Genomic DNA, 18,218 nt, shown 5'->3' on the forward strand with positions numbered 1-18,218 from the left:
AGCATCCTCAGGAGATGGTGACTTTACAATGAATAATTGTTAAGTCAATTAACAATTCAGTATTTACAGTGAATAGTTTTAAATAACAATCTTGAAGATCTGTTTGGTGAAGAAATTATAAATTACATACAGATTCTCCTGCTTTTCGCGGAGTATAGCAAATTAAGCTTAATTTTCATAAGAGCTGTTTTGACCTAAACCATTTCAGCCATGGTGGGAGTATAAATGCATGAAAAATACATAAAACCTCTACATACAATAACTGTCAAAATGCCTGTTTTAAAACTTATTAACAATGGAATACTACAAAAGGCTGTTGTAACTTTGCTTTTGTCTTTAATTTATTATAAGAAATTAAACGAAGCTGTAACAACAATTTAATCATCTGTATATAATCTAAGCTTTCTACTATGACGGCAGTTCCAGAGACAAAGTTAAGGCTGTCATTTGTTTACAACCAGTCCTTATAATAGGAATAGGTCAGGGGCGAAGGTAATCGAATTAAAAAGTAAAGAAAATTAAAACTGTCTAGTTGTCGCCACAGATTATAGATATACGATTAGATTGTCATAGAAAATCAGAGTCCATTAGGGATATATATACAATACACATACATTTATTAATTTTAATTATCACTCTCGCTGACTGCTTCTGTGCTTTCTCTCTGTAACTCCTGTTCTCTCTGCTCTTCTTCTTCTTTCTGCTTCTGTTTCCTCAGTGATTCGGATAAAAACTTACACCTTTGCATGCACTCCTCCTGGAAACACAAGGTTACATTCCATTAGTTAGAGCTCGTACGGGGTACCACTACCGCCATCAGTGGCGTGCACTTCATACAAGTACAAAAGCACTGCCTACCCTAAAATTATTGTATGTCTCTAAAGGAGAAGAATTTTTCAATTTCAAGCCATATTCTTTCTCTATGCATACCCTGGTCAAAAACTCTGTGCACACCACTGATCGCCATTAATATTTCTGCCGTCAAACAGCATTGCTGTGATCTGGTCTGAAGGGAGTTGTTATCGGTGGTATCACAGGCATTGAAAAAATACCGTAATAAGCGCAGACTAAAAACGCGGGCAATAGCTAGTCATGAAATAATGTCGCACAGTGACAGTTTGTACTCAAGAGCACATGTTAATTACGGAAAATGTTTCGAATTCAAGATTATGTCGCAGTTATTGCATCCGGCATTATATAACCAGTTCGCGAACTTTGGTAAGTTTTTATTCCAACGTTGAAAGTAAATCTCAAAGTCAACCCAAGCGGAACATTTGCTACTTTCACTATTTATGGTGGCGCTATAGATGGTAAATAAACCAAAAAGACATTATGAAACGTTTTGTTGTCCGAATGCAAAATGTTTTCGGGTAAAAATAAATATTAATATACTACGACAATACACACGTCGCCATCCAGCCCCAAAGAAAGCTTAGCTTGTGTTATGGGAACTAAGATGACTGATGCATATTTTTTATATAAATGAACTGTGAATAATTGGTGACGTCACAAAAAACAAAATTGCGCGCGGGATTTCTTTTATATAATACAATTATACATACTATTTGTTGTTACTTTGATGATTGCTTATTACATCACATACAAATCATCAACACTTTCCAAATAGGCAAAAAGAACCGAAAGTATACCCTAAAATATTACACATCGTGGATATCTCTACAAAAGACATTTTTCTATTGTCTAGAAGTCGTTCTGTAGTTAATATGTGACTGAGTGTGTTAGCAATTGAGTTAGTGCGTGAGTTAGTGAGTGAGTAGAGAGTAAAGAGAGAGAAAAGAGAGTTACTTTAGTCTTCCCGGCCACTTGATTGGCGATCTTCTGCCAGCGGTCACCCGCCCCACCCTTGGGGTGCTGCGCGAGCGCCGCCTCGAGGGCGCGCTGTTGTTGCTGCGACCAGTTGCCGCCGTGGCTCTCCTCCGCCTTGCGAGTCTTCACCTGGACACATCATCATCATCGATTCAATGTTTATAAATTTCATGAAAAATTGTAATAATAACTAATATAACCTAACTTGTCTATGGTTCTTGCCAACAGGTGTGGTATTTTGTGATTGTATTCTCATTTTTTTTTGTTTATTACAAAAACTAATAATTTTTTTTCATGTGTCAAGTGTCAGTTTACGAGTCCCCTAAACTATTCGTTCCGCCGAAGGTGTCGTAACTTTAGACGGCGCTTAACGGCGATAGACATCACAATATAAGAGTTCGTGAAACGTTATTTCTTTCTTCACTTCACGTAAATCACTAGGCATCCGATTAAGAAGATTCGTAGATTTAGTAAAAACGGGCATAAGTTTTGTATTTTGAAATACACATATATATATACAGAAATTCTGGATCGCTGTATATCATTGTTACAAAGAAAAATAATCCCAAAGTATCACTGAGCCTCGCTTTGCGCTAAAGCTAAATCATTTTTGCTTATCGAGCCTTGGAAAATTACCTTTTTGGGTGGTTCGGGTGGAGCTTCTTCGACTGTCTCTTGTCCAGGTATCTTGTAACAATTCTCCTTCAGTTTAGCCGCCATGTGGGTGACTTCTGGCACGCTCCGGTACATAGCTTCTGCGATCCTCTCCCATCGCTCCGCGGCACCGGGCGGGTACTTCTTGACTAGACGGACAAGCTCCGCCAAATCATCGTCCGTCCATAGGCCGCCTGTTACTACTGGAGCGGCCTGTGGAAACCATTCTGTTTAAGAAACTGACTCAATTGAATCTGAAGGCATAAGGTTTTTTTCCAAAGATAATGTAGACAGTAGATATGAAAGCCACTAATCAGTGAGAATGGCTGTGTTGAAAACCATTGTACGAACGTTGACTGCTAAAACCGACAGGGTTGGTTGCATTGACCAAAGTTGTGCTTAGATAGAGTGGACGAGGTGCATATGATCGGAACGCAGAACTAAAACTGCATGTTAATTCATCATCATGTCAACCAATGGACGTCCATTGCTGGAACTAAAAGTTTTGTGGAGAGTTCCTAACTCGATGACCTTGAGCCGCTTGTGTCCAACAGCTTGCTGAGACTGGATTGCTTTTGTCCGTCCACACAGTCGAGGTCTACCAACGATGCGTTACCCGGTGCGAGGTCGCAATACCAGCACCTTGAGACCCCAACGTCCATAGTTTTTCCGAGCCATGTGCCCTGCCCATTGCGACTTCAGCAGTCGATAAACTATATGGAAACATTCGAAAAAATCAACTGGATCGAATCGGGCTACCAAAATGACTTGTTTGTGACAATTATTATGCAAACTGGTTTAACTTTTTAGCACTAAAGCACGTCGTCTGTTCTGTACACAATTTTAATATACATATCTGTAATATTTAAAAAAAATTATATCGAGGTGTGAAGTTTTTCGCTTTTGTTTAACAGCCTTACACCTAACTGGATGGGCGGAACTAATACACTACTCAGAAATTCTTATGTCCTGGTACTTTTACTCACGGGTTTGACTTCCTGCACAACTGGCGCGTCATCGTCGGGCTCGGCAGCTGCGTCCAGCAAACACTCTCTTTCGGGTGGCACGAAGGCACGCCTTCGTCTGGCGGCTCCAGTTAGTTTATTTTCAGCCGCAATGGCCGCTTCGCGTTCGGCGCGTATCTTGTCTTCTTCTTCCCTAATAACACAGACACCGATCAATTTAGCTAGGACAAGTAGTGTTTCCATCTTTGCTTTAGTTTTCCTTTTATGCTAAACATAAACTTTGATAGCAAAGGTTTAAGTCAGTTGTCAGTTCTTAAGTACCTAATTGCCAATTAAACGCATATCAATCCCGTACTGGCAAAACTGGTTGATATCTTTTTGTGCCATCCCCTTTTTTACTTTTGGCATCCAAACAAGTATTTCGCCCTCGTTAGAAGAAAAGATCAACAGACATGCGCACCGCTTATCATCGACAAATCTTAAGTTAGCAAGATTTGTAGAAGCGTCAACACATTTCAAAGAAGTACAAATAAACAGAAATTCAATTTGAATCAAGAAAACGGAACGCAACGTTATTTATGCCCCTCGAAACAAAATCATGTAAAAAATGCAGTTGTTTCATTCCTTGGTTTCGGTTTCGATTTCAATATCAATTTATTTAATTAACACAATATTACATATAATACAAAATTTAAATCAATTTTATTATATAATATCTACCGTATGTTTTATATGTCACTTAAAAGGTTTTTCACTGTAGTTAGTTGCAGGCTTAAGTGAACCTTTTTTTTTAAATTAAGCTTAATTTAATTCTAATTAACAGACATGAAAAACCTAACAAAAACCAATGTCTCATAAAAAGATTCGTACAGCTAGTGCACTAAATTTAACACAAAAACAAGAAAAATTACATACCTCTTCTTCTTTCTTCTCTCTTCTTCTTGCAACTCTTTCCTTCTCCTTTTTAACTCCATAATAGCGAATGGGATGCCAGTAATCGTCCACCAGATCGCCCGAGGTATTTGAAAAGGCAGTGTATCTTTTATACTAGGTTTAGGCAGTTGTTCTAATATTTCCGCTAGGCCAGTTTCAAACCCAGATTTCTTGAAATGTTTTTTACCTCTAGTAGTCAGTATCTGTTCCTGTTTTAAGAGAGGTCCAAAATTTGAAGCTATCTAAGGTACTTTTTTTTTAAATTATAATAATACTACTTCCCTCGTGATTTCGTCCGCGTATTAGTCCACCTTAAAATATAGACATATGCTGTCGCGGACCTTTTTTTTTCGAACTTTTAAACAGGAAAAATTGTCATACATGATTTTATCGAAACTTTAACAGCGGAAGATCCCAAATGGAAAAAACACCGTTTTTAAAACATTCTTCATTTGTGCTAAGCTCCTTTTGTTCTTAGCGTGATGATATATAGCCTTCCTCGATAAATGGGCTATCCAACATTGAAAGATTTTTTGAGCTTTATATATTAGTATAGGATTAATTGAAAAGTGTTTGAGGATCATGAAAAAAAACTTAAACTGTGTGATTAAGAAACTTTGCCAGAAGAAGTGCGGAAAGCTAGGAATTCATCGATCGGTCCAGTCCGACCATTAATTACATTAAATTGATTCGATTTTGTTTCAAAGTGTATAATTCTTATTATTCTCTTTATTTTTCTTGTACCTAGTTATTTCGAAATCTAAGTCAGATACTTCGTGGTGCATAAGACTCGCACCAAATGTACATTATTTAGATTGCAGTTGCCTGAATGGCTGAGTATTTGTTGTCAAATACAAAAGACTTCTAGCACTTTTGCTGACTACAGATCGGAATGTTGATCGGAATGAATGTTGTCACCACGCCTTCTCGCTGGTGTCGTGTCTAAGGGAATATATCAGAGTACGGGCAGCGACCCGTTTATTACTACTTCCATCTACTACGATCACCAACCCGTCTGCTCAGCGTGGAGATTGTAGGCAAATCCTCCCATTAGGACAGGCTTTGTCCAGCAGTGGACAGTTATGAGCTACTGAGTAACTCATCAATGAGTAACTTGATTGATTAAATTAGCCTTAAATATTAAATTTCTGTATCTTATTTATACTTAACTTCATTATTTGAAAGTAAGAAAAGAACTTCACTCTTATTCCTTAAAGCTCTACTCAAACTGAAGTAAATATCGCGCGATAGTTGCTGACACCGATTGCTTTAAACAACTATATAACTCGTATGACATGTTCACACGAGCGCAAATACTTTGTTTTATTTTTAATGTTTAAACCCTTCACATTATGGGAAGAGACCTGTGCCTTGCAGTGGGCCCGTAATGGGTTGATATGATGATGATGATGATACTTCCTTCCTTGAATCTTTTGATTCTACTTTTATTGTATTACTTACAACGAAAACTTCGTCTTGAATACTAAGATAAACTTAATTGGATGCCACACATCTCCCAATAAAACTGTTCCTACGATATGCTTTCAAAAAAAACAAACACGGACAAAACATACACGGACGCCGAGGGCAAAATATAGTACTAAGACATATTAACTCCATTGTTGAACAAAGAATAAGCCGCGTAAAGTCCCATCAGTTTAAGGGGTGAACAAGCGAATTAAACAAAAATTAAAACTCTCAAGCTTTAATATTTATATAAAGGTCACTTGTACTTACAGCAGTATATCGCTTTTCCACATACGCCGCCCACCCAATAGCGTATTGTCCAAAAGTGACGATTATGAATATGATAATGGAGCCTTCAGCGAGACCCATCTTTCTCACGTGTCGGTAATAGTATACGGCTGAACGCCAGTTTGGAAGACCATTCTTGAGCACTTCATTGTACCTTTATATTAAGAAAATCTTTTCATTAAGAAAAATGAGTAGTTTAATACAATGTGGTATGTGCAATTTTTATATTGTGTATACTTGAAAGCGAAAATGTTACCCAATGATCGATGTCAAATAACAATGATAGCCTTCTTGTTTTGTGTGGTCTAAATTTCCGGAGTTATGTGTTTTTTAAAATATCACTTGCTTTGGAAAATTTTGTGAAGAAACCAGTAGGCCTTAGAGTTTCCTTAACATTCTGAAATGCGTGGAAAGTCTATCAATCCTTAATTGGCCAGCATGATGGATCAGGAGTGAGCTACATTAAAAAACATGTGGGACAATGTCTAGGCAAGTTTTGTTACTTAAATCTAGCTCCCACCATTACCCGCAGTGAATAAGTCATGTCATTGCTTGGTTAGGACGTGCAGTAAGCAGTGGCGTGCACTTCATACATGCACAAAAGCACTGCATACCCTAAAATTTAAATATAGCCCGTATTAGAGGAGGATTTTTTCCATTTTATGCAATTTTCCTGCTGTATGCGTACCCTGTTAAGAAACCCAGTGCACCCCACTGGCAGTAAGGACCATATTTGATGTAAAAATACAAATGGTGGAATGTGGTGGAATGGTCCTCACATAGGACAGCTCACCCATCTGGCAATGGCAGGCATCCCTTCATTAAATACATTACATGGACAAACCACCAACCACACTTTCACATTTATAATATTAGTGTGCGCTACTCACTTTTCTCTTTTCCCTGGATCTTTGAGTATGTTGTGGACAGACACTAGGTTCCTGAACTGCATGTCAGCATCTGGTGCATCATTTTTGTCTGGGTGAAGTTTTAAAGTAAGTTTCTTGAAGGCAGTCTTTATTTCTTGTTGTGATGCATCCTAGCAAATCATAGACATATTATTTCTCAACAATTTATATATTTACAAAACTTGTATTGTAGCTTTTTTAGAAAGGGTCGTTTTGGAAGATAAAATAATACAATAAAAAGTTTCAGTGTATGCAAACACAGATGAGCTCTGTTTGCTCACTCTCATTGTCCAATAGGACGCTTACTGGACTAGAGAAAATAGTATTAATTAATAATTACTGAATGCTGCCAAGCATTTAAGCGTTCCGGTTCAATTTACAGGCTTACTTCTCTAATGCTGCATCATACTGGCAACCGGAATCTGGTTTGGTGGCATGGAACATGTTGGTTGGTAGGGTTGTATCTAGTCACAGCTAAAGATTAGCAGTATGGATTCAATTGAACAACCATAAACCGTAACGGATTAACAGGCTACTGTAATAATCTAAAGAAATCCTCAATTACCACTTGCTGAGATAACAGTCAAGGGATAATCTGTATTGGAAAAAAATACATACAGGACTAGCAGTTCTCTACTTCTTTGCTCACTTTCTACTGCTGATAACTAAATTTTTCCAGTACAAACTTTCATTAGCTGTTCTTCAAAAAATACTTCTACCCACCACGACGCCGTGCCTACTCCCGCTATACGTATACTTCGAGACGGGGTTGAGGGCGGCAACAAATAGTTTAGCTGCATATCCTTGGTGTACAATGAGGTACAGTTTCCGAAGGTTCAAATTAATCTTACTTATTCAATTATTTCAATCTTCCGCTCGATGCTCGTCGCACACCATCGGTAAGACTTTACAGTATATCCAAAAAAAATCTCCCATACCTGTGGAACTCCTAACAGTTCATAGAAACTTTGGTTAACTTCATCAACCGCGTCAAATACTTCCAAATCGTCATCGTCCCAGGCCGCCACACTCAGTATTGAGACGCATAGCAAAACTATAACGCACCGCATTGTAAGTGCCATTCATTTAATACATTTTAATATTATTTATTGAATTCCAAAATATTTATTACACGCGAAACGTTACTTTTACAACCAAATACCAACTGATTTTGACGTATGATGTGTGAGTTCTGAGTTGTGACACTATCACTGGTTGGGAAAATAGTTATTAAATGTCAAAGTCAGCACGTTGACGTTGTCATTGAAATTAGTGATGATAAAATATCGGTAAATGGAGAAACAATGAAGTTGCTTCATTTTAGACACACTTTATAGCTTTAGAGACATCCGCATTAAAATATGGAAATATCAATCAAAATCTAATCAAACTAATTTTGACATTCATTTTACACTAACGCCCACAACAGCAGAATCTTTTGTATTTGCTTTGCTCTGGTTTAACTTTAACTGAGTTACGTTCATATCCTAAATGTCCGGTAGATGCAAAGAAGCTTCGCTTCAATAGTACAATAGTTTGTGTTGTCTACATCGGAAAATTCGTTAATTATCACAACTGACAACTAATAATGATTATTATAGTTCGCTAACCTGTACAGCATAAAAGGTTTAATTTTCAAATCCCTCTCACTCCTAAAAGAGTGGATTACTATTTCCGCTTTGGCACATTGATAGGCTGTGGGGATATTTTGCTCGCGGTATAGTTCAATTACAAAATGGGTTTGCATAGCGATTGGCATTGCGTCAAAAGGCTTGTTGATACGGTGCTACGGCTTTTAACGATGAGTAGACGACTCGACGCCATAGACCTAGGAAAGCTAATAAATTCCGATTTTTTCTTGGCACGAGCTTGTCTTGCTTACGTATGCTTGTGTAAAATTAACCTTGACTTTAAAATATAGGTCGATCGAAAGCCAATTATTTATCTCTTTCTCTATTTTATGATGTAACCAGGCAAAAGGTTTATCATGGGAGAGATGGTATACAACTCATACTACTACTACGACTACTACTAAACACTCTTTAATAACAATATGTATATTATAAGTATTTATGTATATTATTAATAAAAAATATTCATCAGTCATCTTAGTACCCATAACACAAGCTACGCTTACTTTGGGGCTAGATGGCGATGTGTGTATTGTCGTAGTATATTTATTTTTTATTATTATTACTCTTTGGGGCCCGTAATACAGAAGTATTGAATTTTTACAGATTTTTTGTATTCTACTACAGGATAGCACAGTCTTGATCGCAATCTCACCATATATAAGACGGGGAAAAAATAAGATAGGGTGTGGCAGCTTTATTAAATAAATACCTTCTCCTAATCACGCGGCATCCCATGGATTATGGATAATATACTAATAACTGCTAGTCATGACGAAGGGTTCTTACTTAGCAAGACGTATTTGTTCGTAAAATAGGCACTGTTGAAGCGTGCCACCAGTACCAATTTATAAGTTCCCAAATTGACCTACCGAGGTCGAATCCGGCCTTCCAATTCACACGGCATGGCACCAGGAGTTCGGCATAGACTGATTAAAAAAAAATTTCAAGTATTTAATCATCAAAATTACCTATTAAAGAAAAGTATTCCTACATATAAATTTTGCTAAGGCTTTGTAATGCAAAATAAATGATGTAAGTAATATTTTAAACTTTTTTACTTATCAAGTCATCAGAGAAAACCAATGCTTACAATGTTCAATTAAAAATAGACCATAATATTTAGAACCAAGGCTACTTTCAAAAGGCTTTCGCGCCTAGCGAAGAGTGTAGTACCGTAAGTAGCGGGGAAGCTCTGTATTAAGTGGCCGTTTCAGATATAGGAATCTACAAGAAAATTCAGTTTCACGCGTTCCCCAATGGGGGAGGCACGTACGGAAATGATATAGTAGAAATAAATTTCGTTTATCGCTGCGTATTAATGGGAAGTTGTAACTACATTGAGTTAGGCTATCGATTTTTTATGAGTTTTCCATAATTTTCTCCATGTCGTGTCCAAAATATTTGTTTATATTCATCATGATTTCATTTTGCCTCGGTGTTTCAACGCTGGGAGTCACGCTAAGCAAGCCGGTACGTAGATTTATTATTTTTTACGCGCACGTAATAAGTGTATTTTAATTTAATCTAGTATCAAATGTCCTACCGTGCATGTACATTATAATTTTCTAATAAATCTTTGCATAAATATTCTGTTGAGTATTGCGTTGAACTAAGATCCACTACCAAAACGTTCCTTCTTGTTGTGTACAATGTTTAATTTTCAGTGTGTAAAATCTTTACTTTATCTATTATTGTATCCATCGTTATATTACTTTAAAGGAAATTTGGAAGAGGGAATTCCAAAAATAGTTATGTCTAGGCTTGACAGGACTATCGATCGGTGTACAAGCATGCGCCATGTGACAAATACACGCTTACGGAATGAAAATTTCCCGCGTAAGATGCATTCTAATGGTCAGCGCAGTTCTAAGCCCGAACGATAAACTAGAAGAGATCCTCGAAGATTTTTCCATGGATAGTTAAAATATCATTTCGATTAAATACAAATAGATTAACAAGATATTATAGTAGTAAAAACGAAAAACAAAACGAAGGATATTTTTTTGCCTCATATATTTATTAGAGTTAAAATGTATTTAAAGGACAAATATTTAACAGTTTGTACGAAGCTAAACGTTAATCTTCTGCGTTGACCTTAATGATGAACCAAAAAGTGTTTCTTAAAAAATTTATAAAAAAATAATAGAAGCTAAAGTAATAACTGAGTCATAAAAGACATGTAAACAGCAAAAAAAATTATAAAATCTCTTGCGAAACATTTTTACAACAAGTACCTACTAAGTATTTCAAAATAATCATGTACGTCAATATTTTTATCATTTATATAAATTATTTTTACTGTTTCTAATTTTAATCTTCTTAATGCTAATGTGTTTTTTATTTATTTTCAAGTTATTGTTGTTCTACCAGGTTTTCGACTCTATTGGACCATTTCCAGCGTGATCAATTGGACAGAATGGTATTTTAGTTATGCATGCATTCAACTTTGCTTTTTAACTCATTCTTCATTACATTTGCATATTAGAATTATATTTACCTACGTAGTCACAGAAATATATATAAATATATATAATATCACGAAATTCATTTATTTATTTAACAATCAATCAAAATTAAGCTTTAAAAACTTTCTTTAAACCTTACGCATTTTTTTTATCGAATTAAACTCTTTTAACTATCTGACACACAGCAGCTGAAGCCTTGAATGCCAGTGACAGTGGTACAAAGTGAAAATGATCGCTTTTATTAACAAGTATTTATTTATTATTTTGCACTATGATTAAAGAAATAAGGACCATATTTTTTGGCTTGCGAGTGCGTTTGCCACTTAGCTTTACTGTAGTCCGCGCAAGTGCTAGTATCTCAGCCGGTATGTGATCACACTGACTAAAGTGTCTAACTCTTGCGCATGTGTTATATCTCACGTCTATTACTTAAGTATAAACCTGAACCTTCGAAGAATTTGATCAATAATAGTACTTCAGTCCCGATAAACACTTTAAAAACGACTCGAAAAATATGAACACAAATACTATCGTGGTCTTATTTCAAAAATTATATTCCAATCATAGTTCCAATGTTACGTTTTGTTTAAGAGTTATAATTAGAATTAATTTATTATTTTAGATTGACATTTTTTCTTTATTTCTTATCCAATGATGTGATAAAAGATAATGAAGCTTCTTTTCCGAGTTTTATGGAAATGGTACTTTTTTCTACATTTTGTATTGAAACATGGCCACTTAGGCGATCTATTTTAGTTCCTGATCCTTATAATATAGTACTATTATTGATCCAAGACCTTAAAATCAAAATGTTTATATTTTGGTATCAGTGTGCAGCTGAAACTCCGTGTCCTGACGGCCGAGTGTGCCCCCCACTCTGGTATTGTTGTGATGACGATTGCTGTGCACCGTCCTCCGAAGCCCCTCCTTATGTAGCTGGAGATCCTTTGAAGGAGGTTTTTTCAAACTCCTGGTACTCGCAATGGTATGTTTCTGAAAAAAAATCTTAATTATAATTAATGTCAAGGAAGCCTTTTTTTTAAGCATTTTAGAAACATCAAGTCTGCCTGTTTGTAGTGACTCCGAAACGACGTGTTTAAATGGCAGTTGCTATGGTCCCTAATAATTTTATTTTTTGACTGAATCTTGCTATATAAAACTAGAAAAGTAGTAAAACCATTTTTATAAGAGGGACGGTTATGAAAATAGCGCTTAATTTGCTATTATCCGCGAAAATCAGGAGAATCTGTATGGTGTAATTTACAATTTCTTCAATCCTCATACTCCACACAAACAGGCAATGTACCCTCTACGCACGTTTCAGAAAACGGAGCATCCTCAGGGAGATGTTGACTTTACAATTAATAATTGTTACTTTACAATTATTCATTGTAAACTTTTGTATTGTTGACTTGTTGTTGCTTTCGGAGTATAGCAAATTAAGCTTTATTTTCATAATACTTATATCATGGATTTTCGCAAAGTAACGCCTGCTTCTATCTAATAGAGGAACGGTTCTTTGATTAAATAGCGTTTATCGCGGGCAAATTACACTGGCTTTATGTCCTCTATAATCAATTTTTGCTATGCCATTGGCTGATGCTACTTCAAAATATATCTACTTATTATGAAAATAAGCTTAATTTGCTATACTCCGAACTACGAATTATTATGGATATATATTATTATGAATTTCCGCAAAGTAACGCCTGCTTCTATCTGCTATTTCCAAAGAATTGAATATGCATAAGTTTAATAGTACTTATCTTTGTTTTTCTTTCTTTTCCACAGGCAAGTTCTGTTTCTCCTTGGGACACTTATTGTGATTCTTTTGTGCTGTATATGGTGCCTTTTGTACCGGCGCCCCAGTGGTATATACATGTGTTCTTTCGCCTGCTGCGTGCCTCGGAATAGATCAGACCAAGACTCAGCCGGCTCAGTGTACCCTCCTCCTCGGTACAGCCGATGTGGGTCGATACACCAAGCGCCGCCACCATATTCTGAAGTAATTACCCTGTTGTAAACCTATTTTGTGTATCATATCTCAGTTAGAAATTATTTTTTTATTATTTATGGGTAACATCACATTATATTAATACAGAAGTAACAGATTAAAAGAATTGAGAACTCTCAATTTCGTTTCCATACATTTTCAAGTTTGTTTGTGTCGTAACACCCACACCACATGATCAATATTATATAACTTAATTAGGACGATAAATTGGAACAGTGAACTTAATCGCATTTAGGTCAAATTACAACTTAACTTACTCGTACTTACAATTCCATCCGCACCTACAAAGTTTCTCTTTAGTACGACTAAGTCAGAAAGTACAAATAATTAAGTGGTGTAATTTTTTATTTGATTATTTTATATTAAAATCTATTAGTATATATAGTTCCGGTGCTTTATCACCCAACCCTTTATTACGAAGCATTGTAAATGATAGCATAGTTTAATTTAAATAAAGATATTTAATATAGACAACTTTTAAGGAATACATTTTCATACAGCTGCAGTGTTTTCACCATTTCTATTTCAATTATAAATCCTGAATGTATTAGGGACGAAAATAAATTACTATCTTTCAAAAGACACTTTTATATAACTTTTTCAATCTTTGTCCTTGATGATTTGCATGCCTGGAATTCAAATCAACCTTGGTGCCTTTTGCTTTTTTTCTGGTGCTAGAGATAATTCTCTGTGTAAAAAATTACATCAAACCTTTACATCATCGCTGCAGAAAAGAAGGAAAAATCAACACTAATTAAACATATTTTATTTTTGTTTTTACGCAGGTTACCTCCAAACCAGACCTCTACCCGCTCGTTATCACGTGCGGAGAAGGAGATGGTAAAGCTGGGGGAAGTTACCTCATGGTGCATTATTTTCGGAATTATGTCATACGAGCTCCAGGTACGTAACCGTTTCTTGTGATACACTATGTGATTATGAATTCTTTAGTTAAAGCGATAACTTGGTCCTCCTTTACTTGCAGTATTTTCTATATACTACCTTCGTAACTGTATGGTATCATTTCCCATAACACGGTGATCATAACTTTGTTCGTAGGTTCGCTCTCAGCAACGAGTACGGCAGATTCTCTCAATTCAAGTTTTATTTGCAACGCAGCGAATGAGGTGAGCACTTTCTTAATTCAAAATATATTTATCATAGCAATATCTTAAAGAGGTTTAGCTTAGAAAATCAATGGGCCTTCATTAAAACATGTTTATATTTTTTCAGACTAATTCTGTTATACCACCTCCATATTCCTGCGCCAGCAATTACGGATGCGGACGTTCAGTCTTGCGCTCCTTATCTTCGCTTACAGAGCCACGAAACACGCGGCGTGATCAAGCTTTTCAAGAAAGTCTTATAACGTCACCGGTGAGATCTTTTACGTAACTAATCAAAAAAGACCTAAGTGTTTTTATACCGCGCAATATTTACCTAAAATAACAATTCATTATAATGATTTAATGATCAACAACCCATTACAGGCCCACAAAAGGGCACGGATCTCCTCTCAGACTGAGAAGGGTTTCTCCTTTAGTCCACAACGCTGGCCAAGTGTGGATTGGTGCACACGCCTTTGAGAACATTATGGAAAACTCAGGCATGCCGGTTTCCTCACGAGGTTAAACTTCACCGTTTTAGAAATTGATGTTCAGTTGCATGAATAAACGCACATAATTATAAAAAGAAAGAGGTACAAGGATACTATAGTCAGTACATATTTGAAAATTTGATTTATGTCCATAAAAATATAACAAAATTTCAAAAGAAAATGGACTGTAACAATATTAATATTAGAAACAAAAGTAAACCCGTTGTGCAGTTTACTAGGCTACATAAAATTGCTAATTCAAGGGCAATTGTATATTATTTTATAACAAATTACCTAATGAAATCTTTGAGATGTCTCTCAATAAGTTCAAAGTTTATATAAAACGTAAGCCGACATATTAATCATATTTTAATGTTAAGGAAGGTTAGGTGGAAACAATAAAAAAGCTTAGGTGTAAGTTGCTCTAACTTCATAGCTTAATATTAAATTACTATGAGATGGTGATTAAAAAAAAAATTACTTAGTTGGTTCTTCTAGGTAGGCTCTTCTTAGAACAGGGTGCGTTTGGAACCCTCGTAGCTTTGAGTTTAAGTTGGCGAACGAAGTTATCACCATCCACTTACAATTATATAAACATATATGTATGAACGCTTCATAAGAGCCTGTGATAGGCCAACATAAATAAGAAGCCCTAACAATTAGGCATCACCGCTTGAACAAGAATAATAATTACTTCATCCTACATTTTATTTTGGGTACACTATACGTGTATTATATTTATCTCCACAGGATCCGAATTATGATCTAGACTTGGAGCTTATTGATTGTGATATGTACTGCGAAGGAGGTTGCAAACCACGCCTTGGCTCGTCACCACCCCCACGTCGCGCTTCTCCTAACGCCGATGACTCCTACTGTGAACGTGCTGCATACTTACGACACCTGTTCCTTAACTCCCCTGATACGCCAGGAGGATGTGAATCACCACCTCAACCCACAAGCCCAACGCAATCCAGGGAATCCACGCTTCGTAGACAAATTGATGAAAGATGCCAAAGACGTCATGATTTGTTTAGAAAAACAGCAAAATCAAGAAAATCGAGCTTATATATTCCATTATCAAAAATTCCCCCGGGCACCAGAAAGTTATTAACAAGGTCAGCTCCAGCTACACCTAGTGGAGCTCTTGTACCCAATTTACTCAATTTTACACAACGTGTGTCAGCTTCAAGACACAGCTCGAAATCGTCAAGATTGGAAGAGGAAAATGATCCCTTATTAGTCGACGGGGAACCTGCGCGAACGGATCATAAGTTCTAGGAATGCCAAACCATTAAAAACGGAGTTTAATAATTATACTAATTTTGAAATAGTTGTTTATGACTGTACCCAACGACTTCATGGCCTACTCTAAAAATCCCCCAGCAGTAAATGTCATCTGACGATCATCTGTAAATCGATGTTGTGATTGTATAATACGTGCTCACTTCGAGAGGAAGACCTAGTTAGTTAAATGTTATTCAATTATATTGCTTAGATTTAAGTAAATGAGTTTGTTGGACCATTGTTCACTTGCTCAGTTTTAATATAATAAAGTCAATTTATGCCGCTTTTATATGTTTTATTGAACATGTCTTTATTCATTTTTGAATTTCTAGTAATTATTTATAAGTGTGTAAAAAATATTTTAAAATTATACATCTCATATTCTATTTTGCATGGATAAAATATATGTAGAAGGAAATCTGAAATTACAGAATTATTTTTTAAATTACAGGAATTTAAAGAAAAAATACAAAAAACTGTGCTATCCCAGTAGAACTGACGCTTTTTTTAATGAATCGTGTAGCACAGCTATAGATAAAAAATACTAGAATGGATGTACCAGTCACAAATCAATTATGGAGTTTTCCACTTAAATATGTCGTTATGTTAAAATAGTTTCGATGTTCATTACTGTTTTATTACTTTAAGTTTTGGTTATCTAATTCAAAAATTACATACGATTAGAAGAACGTTCAATCAATTTTGGTTTATTTATTATCTCACATAGACTTCCCGGCTAGCATGGGCAGGAGACAATTATGTCCCCGGGGAAAGGATATAAATTTATCTTCTCCCACAGCTTTATCAACTCTCGGAGCACTGGCGCACAAGTGGAAATAATATCCAAATAATATATGTGTATAAATAAACGGGGGTAAACTTGTCCTATTCCATGTTCCCGTGATTTAGCAGGTGGATACGTTAATTATATCTCTTGTCAGAGGATATAATCGGGGGATTTAATTTTTATCTCCCGCCCGTGCTAGCCCTGCAGAGGTCAACCAATTTCTAGAATTGTGATTCAAGAAATTTATTGTTGGACCAAACTAAGAAGACGCAAATGAAATGGCGGCCGAATTGTTGATAGCACTGACAAGCCGCAATAAAACGCAATTGTACAGTCCGTTACCTAAGTTGAGGTAACTTAAGTTGATTAAGTTGATTTACGTCCATCTGTAAGGTTGGCGTAATGTTGTTAGTCTCTATCTAGCGGCAACTTCATTGATTGATTAGTCTTAATTGCCAGGAATAATAGCCAACACGAAAAGAAATAGTGGTGAAGTCATTATAAAAATTACAGCACATGAAGTGTAAATACACTTAATGCTACAAGTGGTCTACAACAGGTACGTGGTCAAATAACTCAAATATAGGGTCAACCGTCCTACCTAATGATCAAACAATTATTGATAATAACGTAACAGAATAATGAGCATCATTGGTACTTATTGAATTCACTCAATTTTTATTCTATTAAATTTGGCCTATTGACGGCAAATAGCAGTGAAATAGTAGTGAAGTGGCCATAGCATATTGGTTAACTTAAAATTAAAGCTATGAGGATTCTAACGCTTAACAACCGACGCTGGTACTGTTTGCTCAGCACCAGCGTCGGTTGTTAAGCGTTCCTGAATACATCCAAATGGCTTCATAGGGAGAAGTAAATCATTATTCAGTTACTAAATAATTTTTGTATTGGTAAATTTTTTTGAACACCTCAAAGTGGTTTATAGTGTGAAATTATTATGTATTCAAAGTTACTAAATAATTTATTTACTGTGTTAAGATATGATTTTTTCTAAATGTTCTTTCTTTATGTTAAAAGTACTAATACTAGTTCGTAGATAGTGGGGTTAAATGTACTTCCTGATTGGAGAGTAAGAGCTGGGCCCAGTTGACACAAATTAATTAGTCTGATGTTGGAACGGATAGCAGATAACACTCCATCGTAATCCGGCAGCTTAAACTGGCTTAGAGTTAGAACACGGGCTTCCTACAGCTACGGTGAAAAGCCCGTTTTGAACTGCATTCTTTATAAGCCCCGGACTTGGTTACAATAGGACAATGGTTGAAGATAATGTTTTGAATAGAAAGAATAATATTTACTTCTATGCAAAGTAAGTTCTACTTTTATTTTTTTTTAATTGTATTCAAGGAAGTAAAAAATATAGCTCATATA

At 35.9% G+C, this 18,218-nt stretch overlaps 2 protein-coding genes across 4 annotated transcripts; one reads left to right on the forward strand and one right to left on the reverse strand.

Annotated features, from left to right (window-relative positions):
* Positions 1-28: 28 nt before the first annotated feature.
* LOC120624603 (uncharacterized protein F54F2.9) lies at positions 29-8,233 on the reverse strand. The gene is made up of 8 exons (XM_039891246.1): positions 7,981-8,233; positions 7,025-7,173; positions 6,117-6,288; positions 4,362-4,588; positions 3,468-3,639; positions 2,464-2,694; positions 1,807-1,956; positions 29-757 (listed from the first exon to the last, which is right to left on the reverse strand). The coding sequence occupies exons 1-8, from the start codon at positions 8,122-8,124 to the stop codon at positions 626-628; spliced, it is 1,377 nt and encodes a 458-aa protein (XP_039747180.1). The 5' UTR covers positions 8,125-8,233; the 3' UTR covers positions 29-625.
* A 1,244-nt stretch (positions 8,234-9,477) lies between these two features.
* LOC120624790 lies at positions 9,478-16,324 on the forward strand. Of its 3 annotated transcripts, none has more exons than XM_039891524.1 (8): positions 9,478-9,708; positions 11,047-11,095; positions 11,972-12,126; positions 12,933-13,146; positions 13,941-14,058; positions 14,215-14,282; positions 14,389-14,532; positions 15,503-16,324. In XM_039891524.1, the coding sequence occupies exons 1-8, from the start codon at positions 9,704-9,706 to the stop codon at positions 16,031-16,033; spliced, it is 1,284 nt and encodes a 427-aa protein (XP_039747458.1). In that variant the 5' UTR covers positions 9,478-9,703; the 3' UTR covers positions 16,034-16,324. The 3 variants fall into 3 exon arrangements, with proteins under 3 accessions (XP_039747458.1, XP_039747457.1, XP_039747459.1); XM_039891525.1 differs by lacking the exon at positions 9,478-9,708 and adding an exon at positions 10,041-10,146; XM_039891523.1 differs by lacking the exons at positions 9,478-9,708; positions 11,047-11,095 and adding an exon at positions 9,886-10,146.
* Positions 16,325-18,218: the final 1,894 nt, after the last annotated feature.

Source organism: Pararge aegeria, chromosome 6 (genome assembly GCF_905163445.1).
Source record: "Pararge aegeria chromosome 6, ilParAegt1.1, whole genome shotgun sequence".
NCBI lineage: Eukaryota > Metazoa > Arthropoda > Insecta > Lepidoptera > Nymphalidae > Pararge > Pararge aegeria.

Bases quoted from the DNA above. Each gene is read 5' to 3' on its own strand.
- LOC120624790 (XM_039891523.1), top strand. From the start codon at position 10,060: ATGTCGTGTCCAAAATATTTGTTTATATTCATCATGATTTCATTTTGC. The intron at 14,059-14,214 runs GTACGTAACCGT...CTTTGTTCGTAG, and splicing joins TTATGTCATACGAGCTCCAG to GTTCGCTCTCAGCAACGAGT. The intron at 14,533-15,502 runs GTGAGATCTTTT...TTATCTCCACAG, and splicing joins AAAGTCTTATAACGTCACCG to GATCCGAATTATGATCTAGA.
- LOC120624603 (XM_039891246.1), bottom strand. From the start codon at position 8,124: ATGGCACTTACAATGCGGTGCGTTATAGTTTTGCTATGCGTCTCAATA. The intron at 4,589-6,116 runs GTAAGTACAAGT...CTCTTAAAACAG, and splicing joins TGGAAAAGCGATATACTGCT to GAACAGATACTGACTACTAG. The intron at 1,957-2,463 runs GTAATTTTCCAA...TGATGTGTCCAG, and splicing joins CACCCGAACCACCCAAAAAG to GTGAAGACTCGCAAGGCGGA.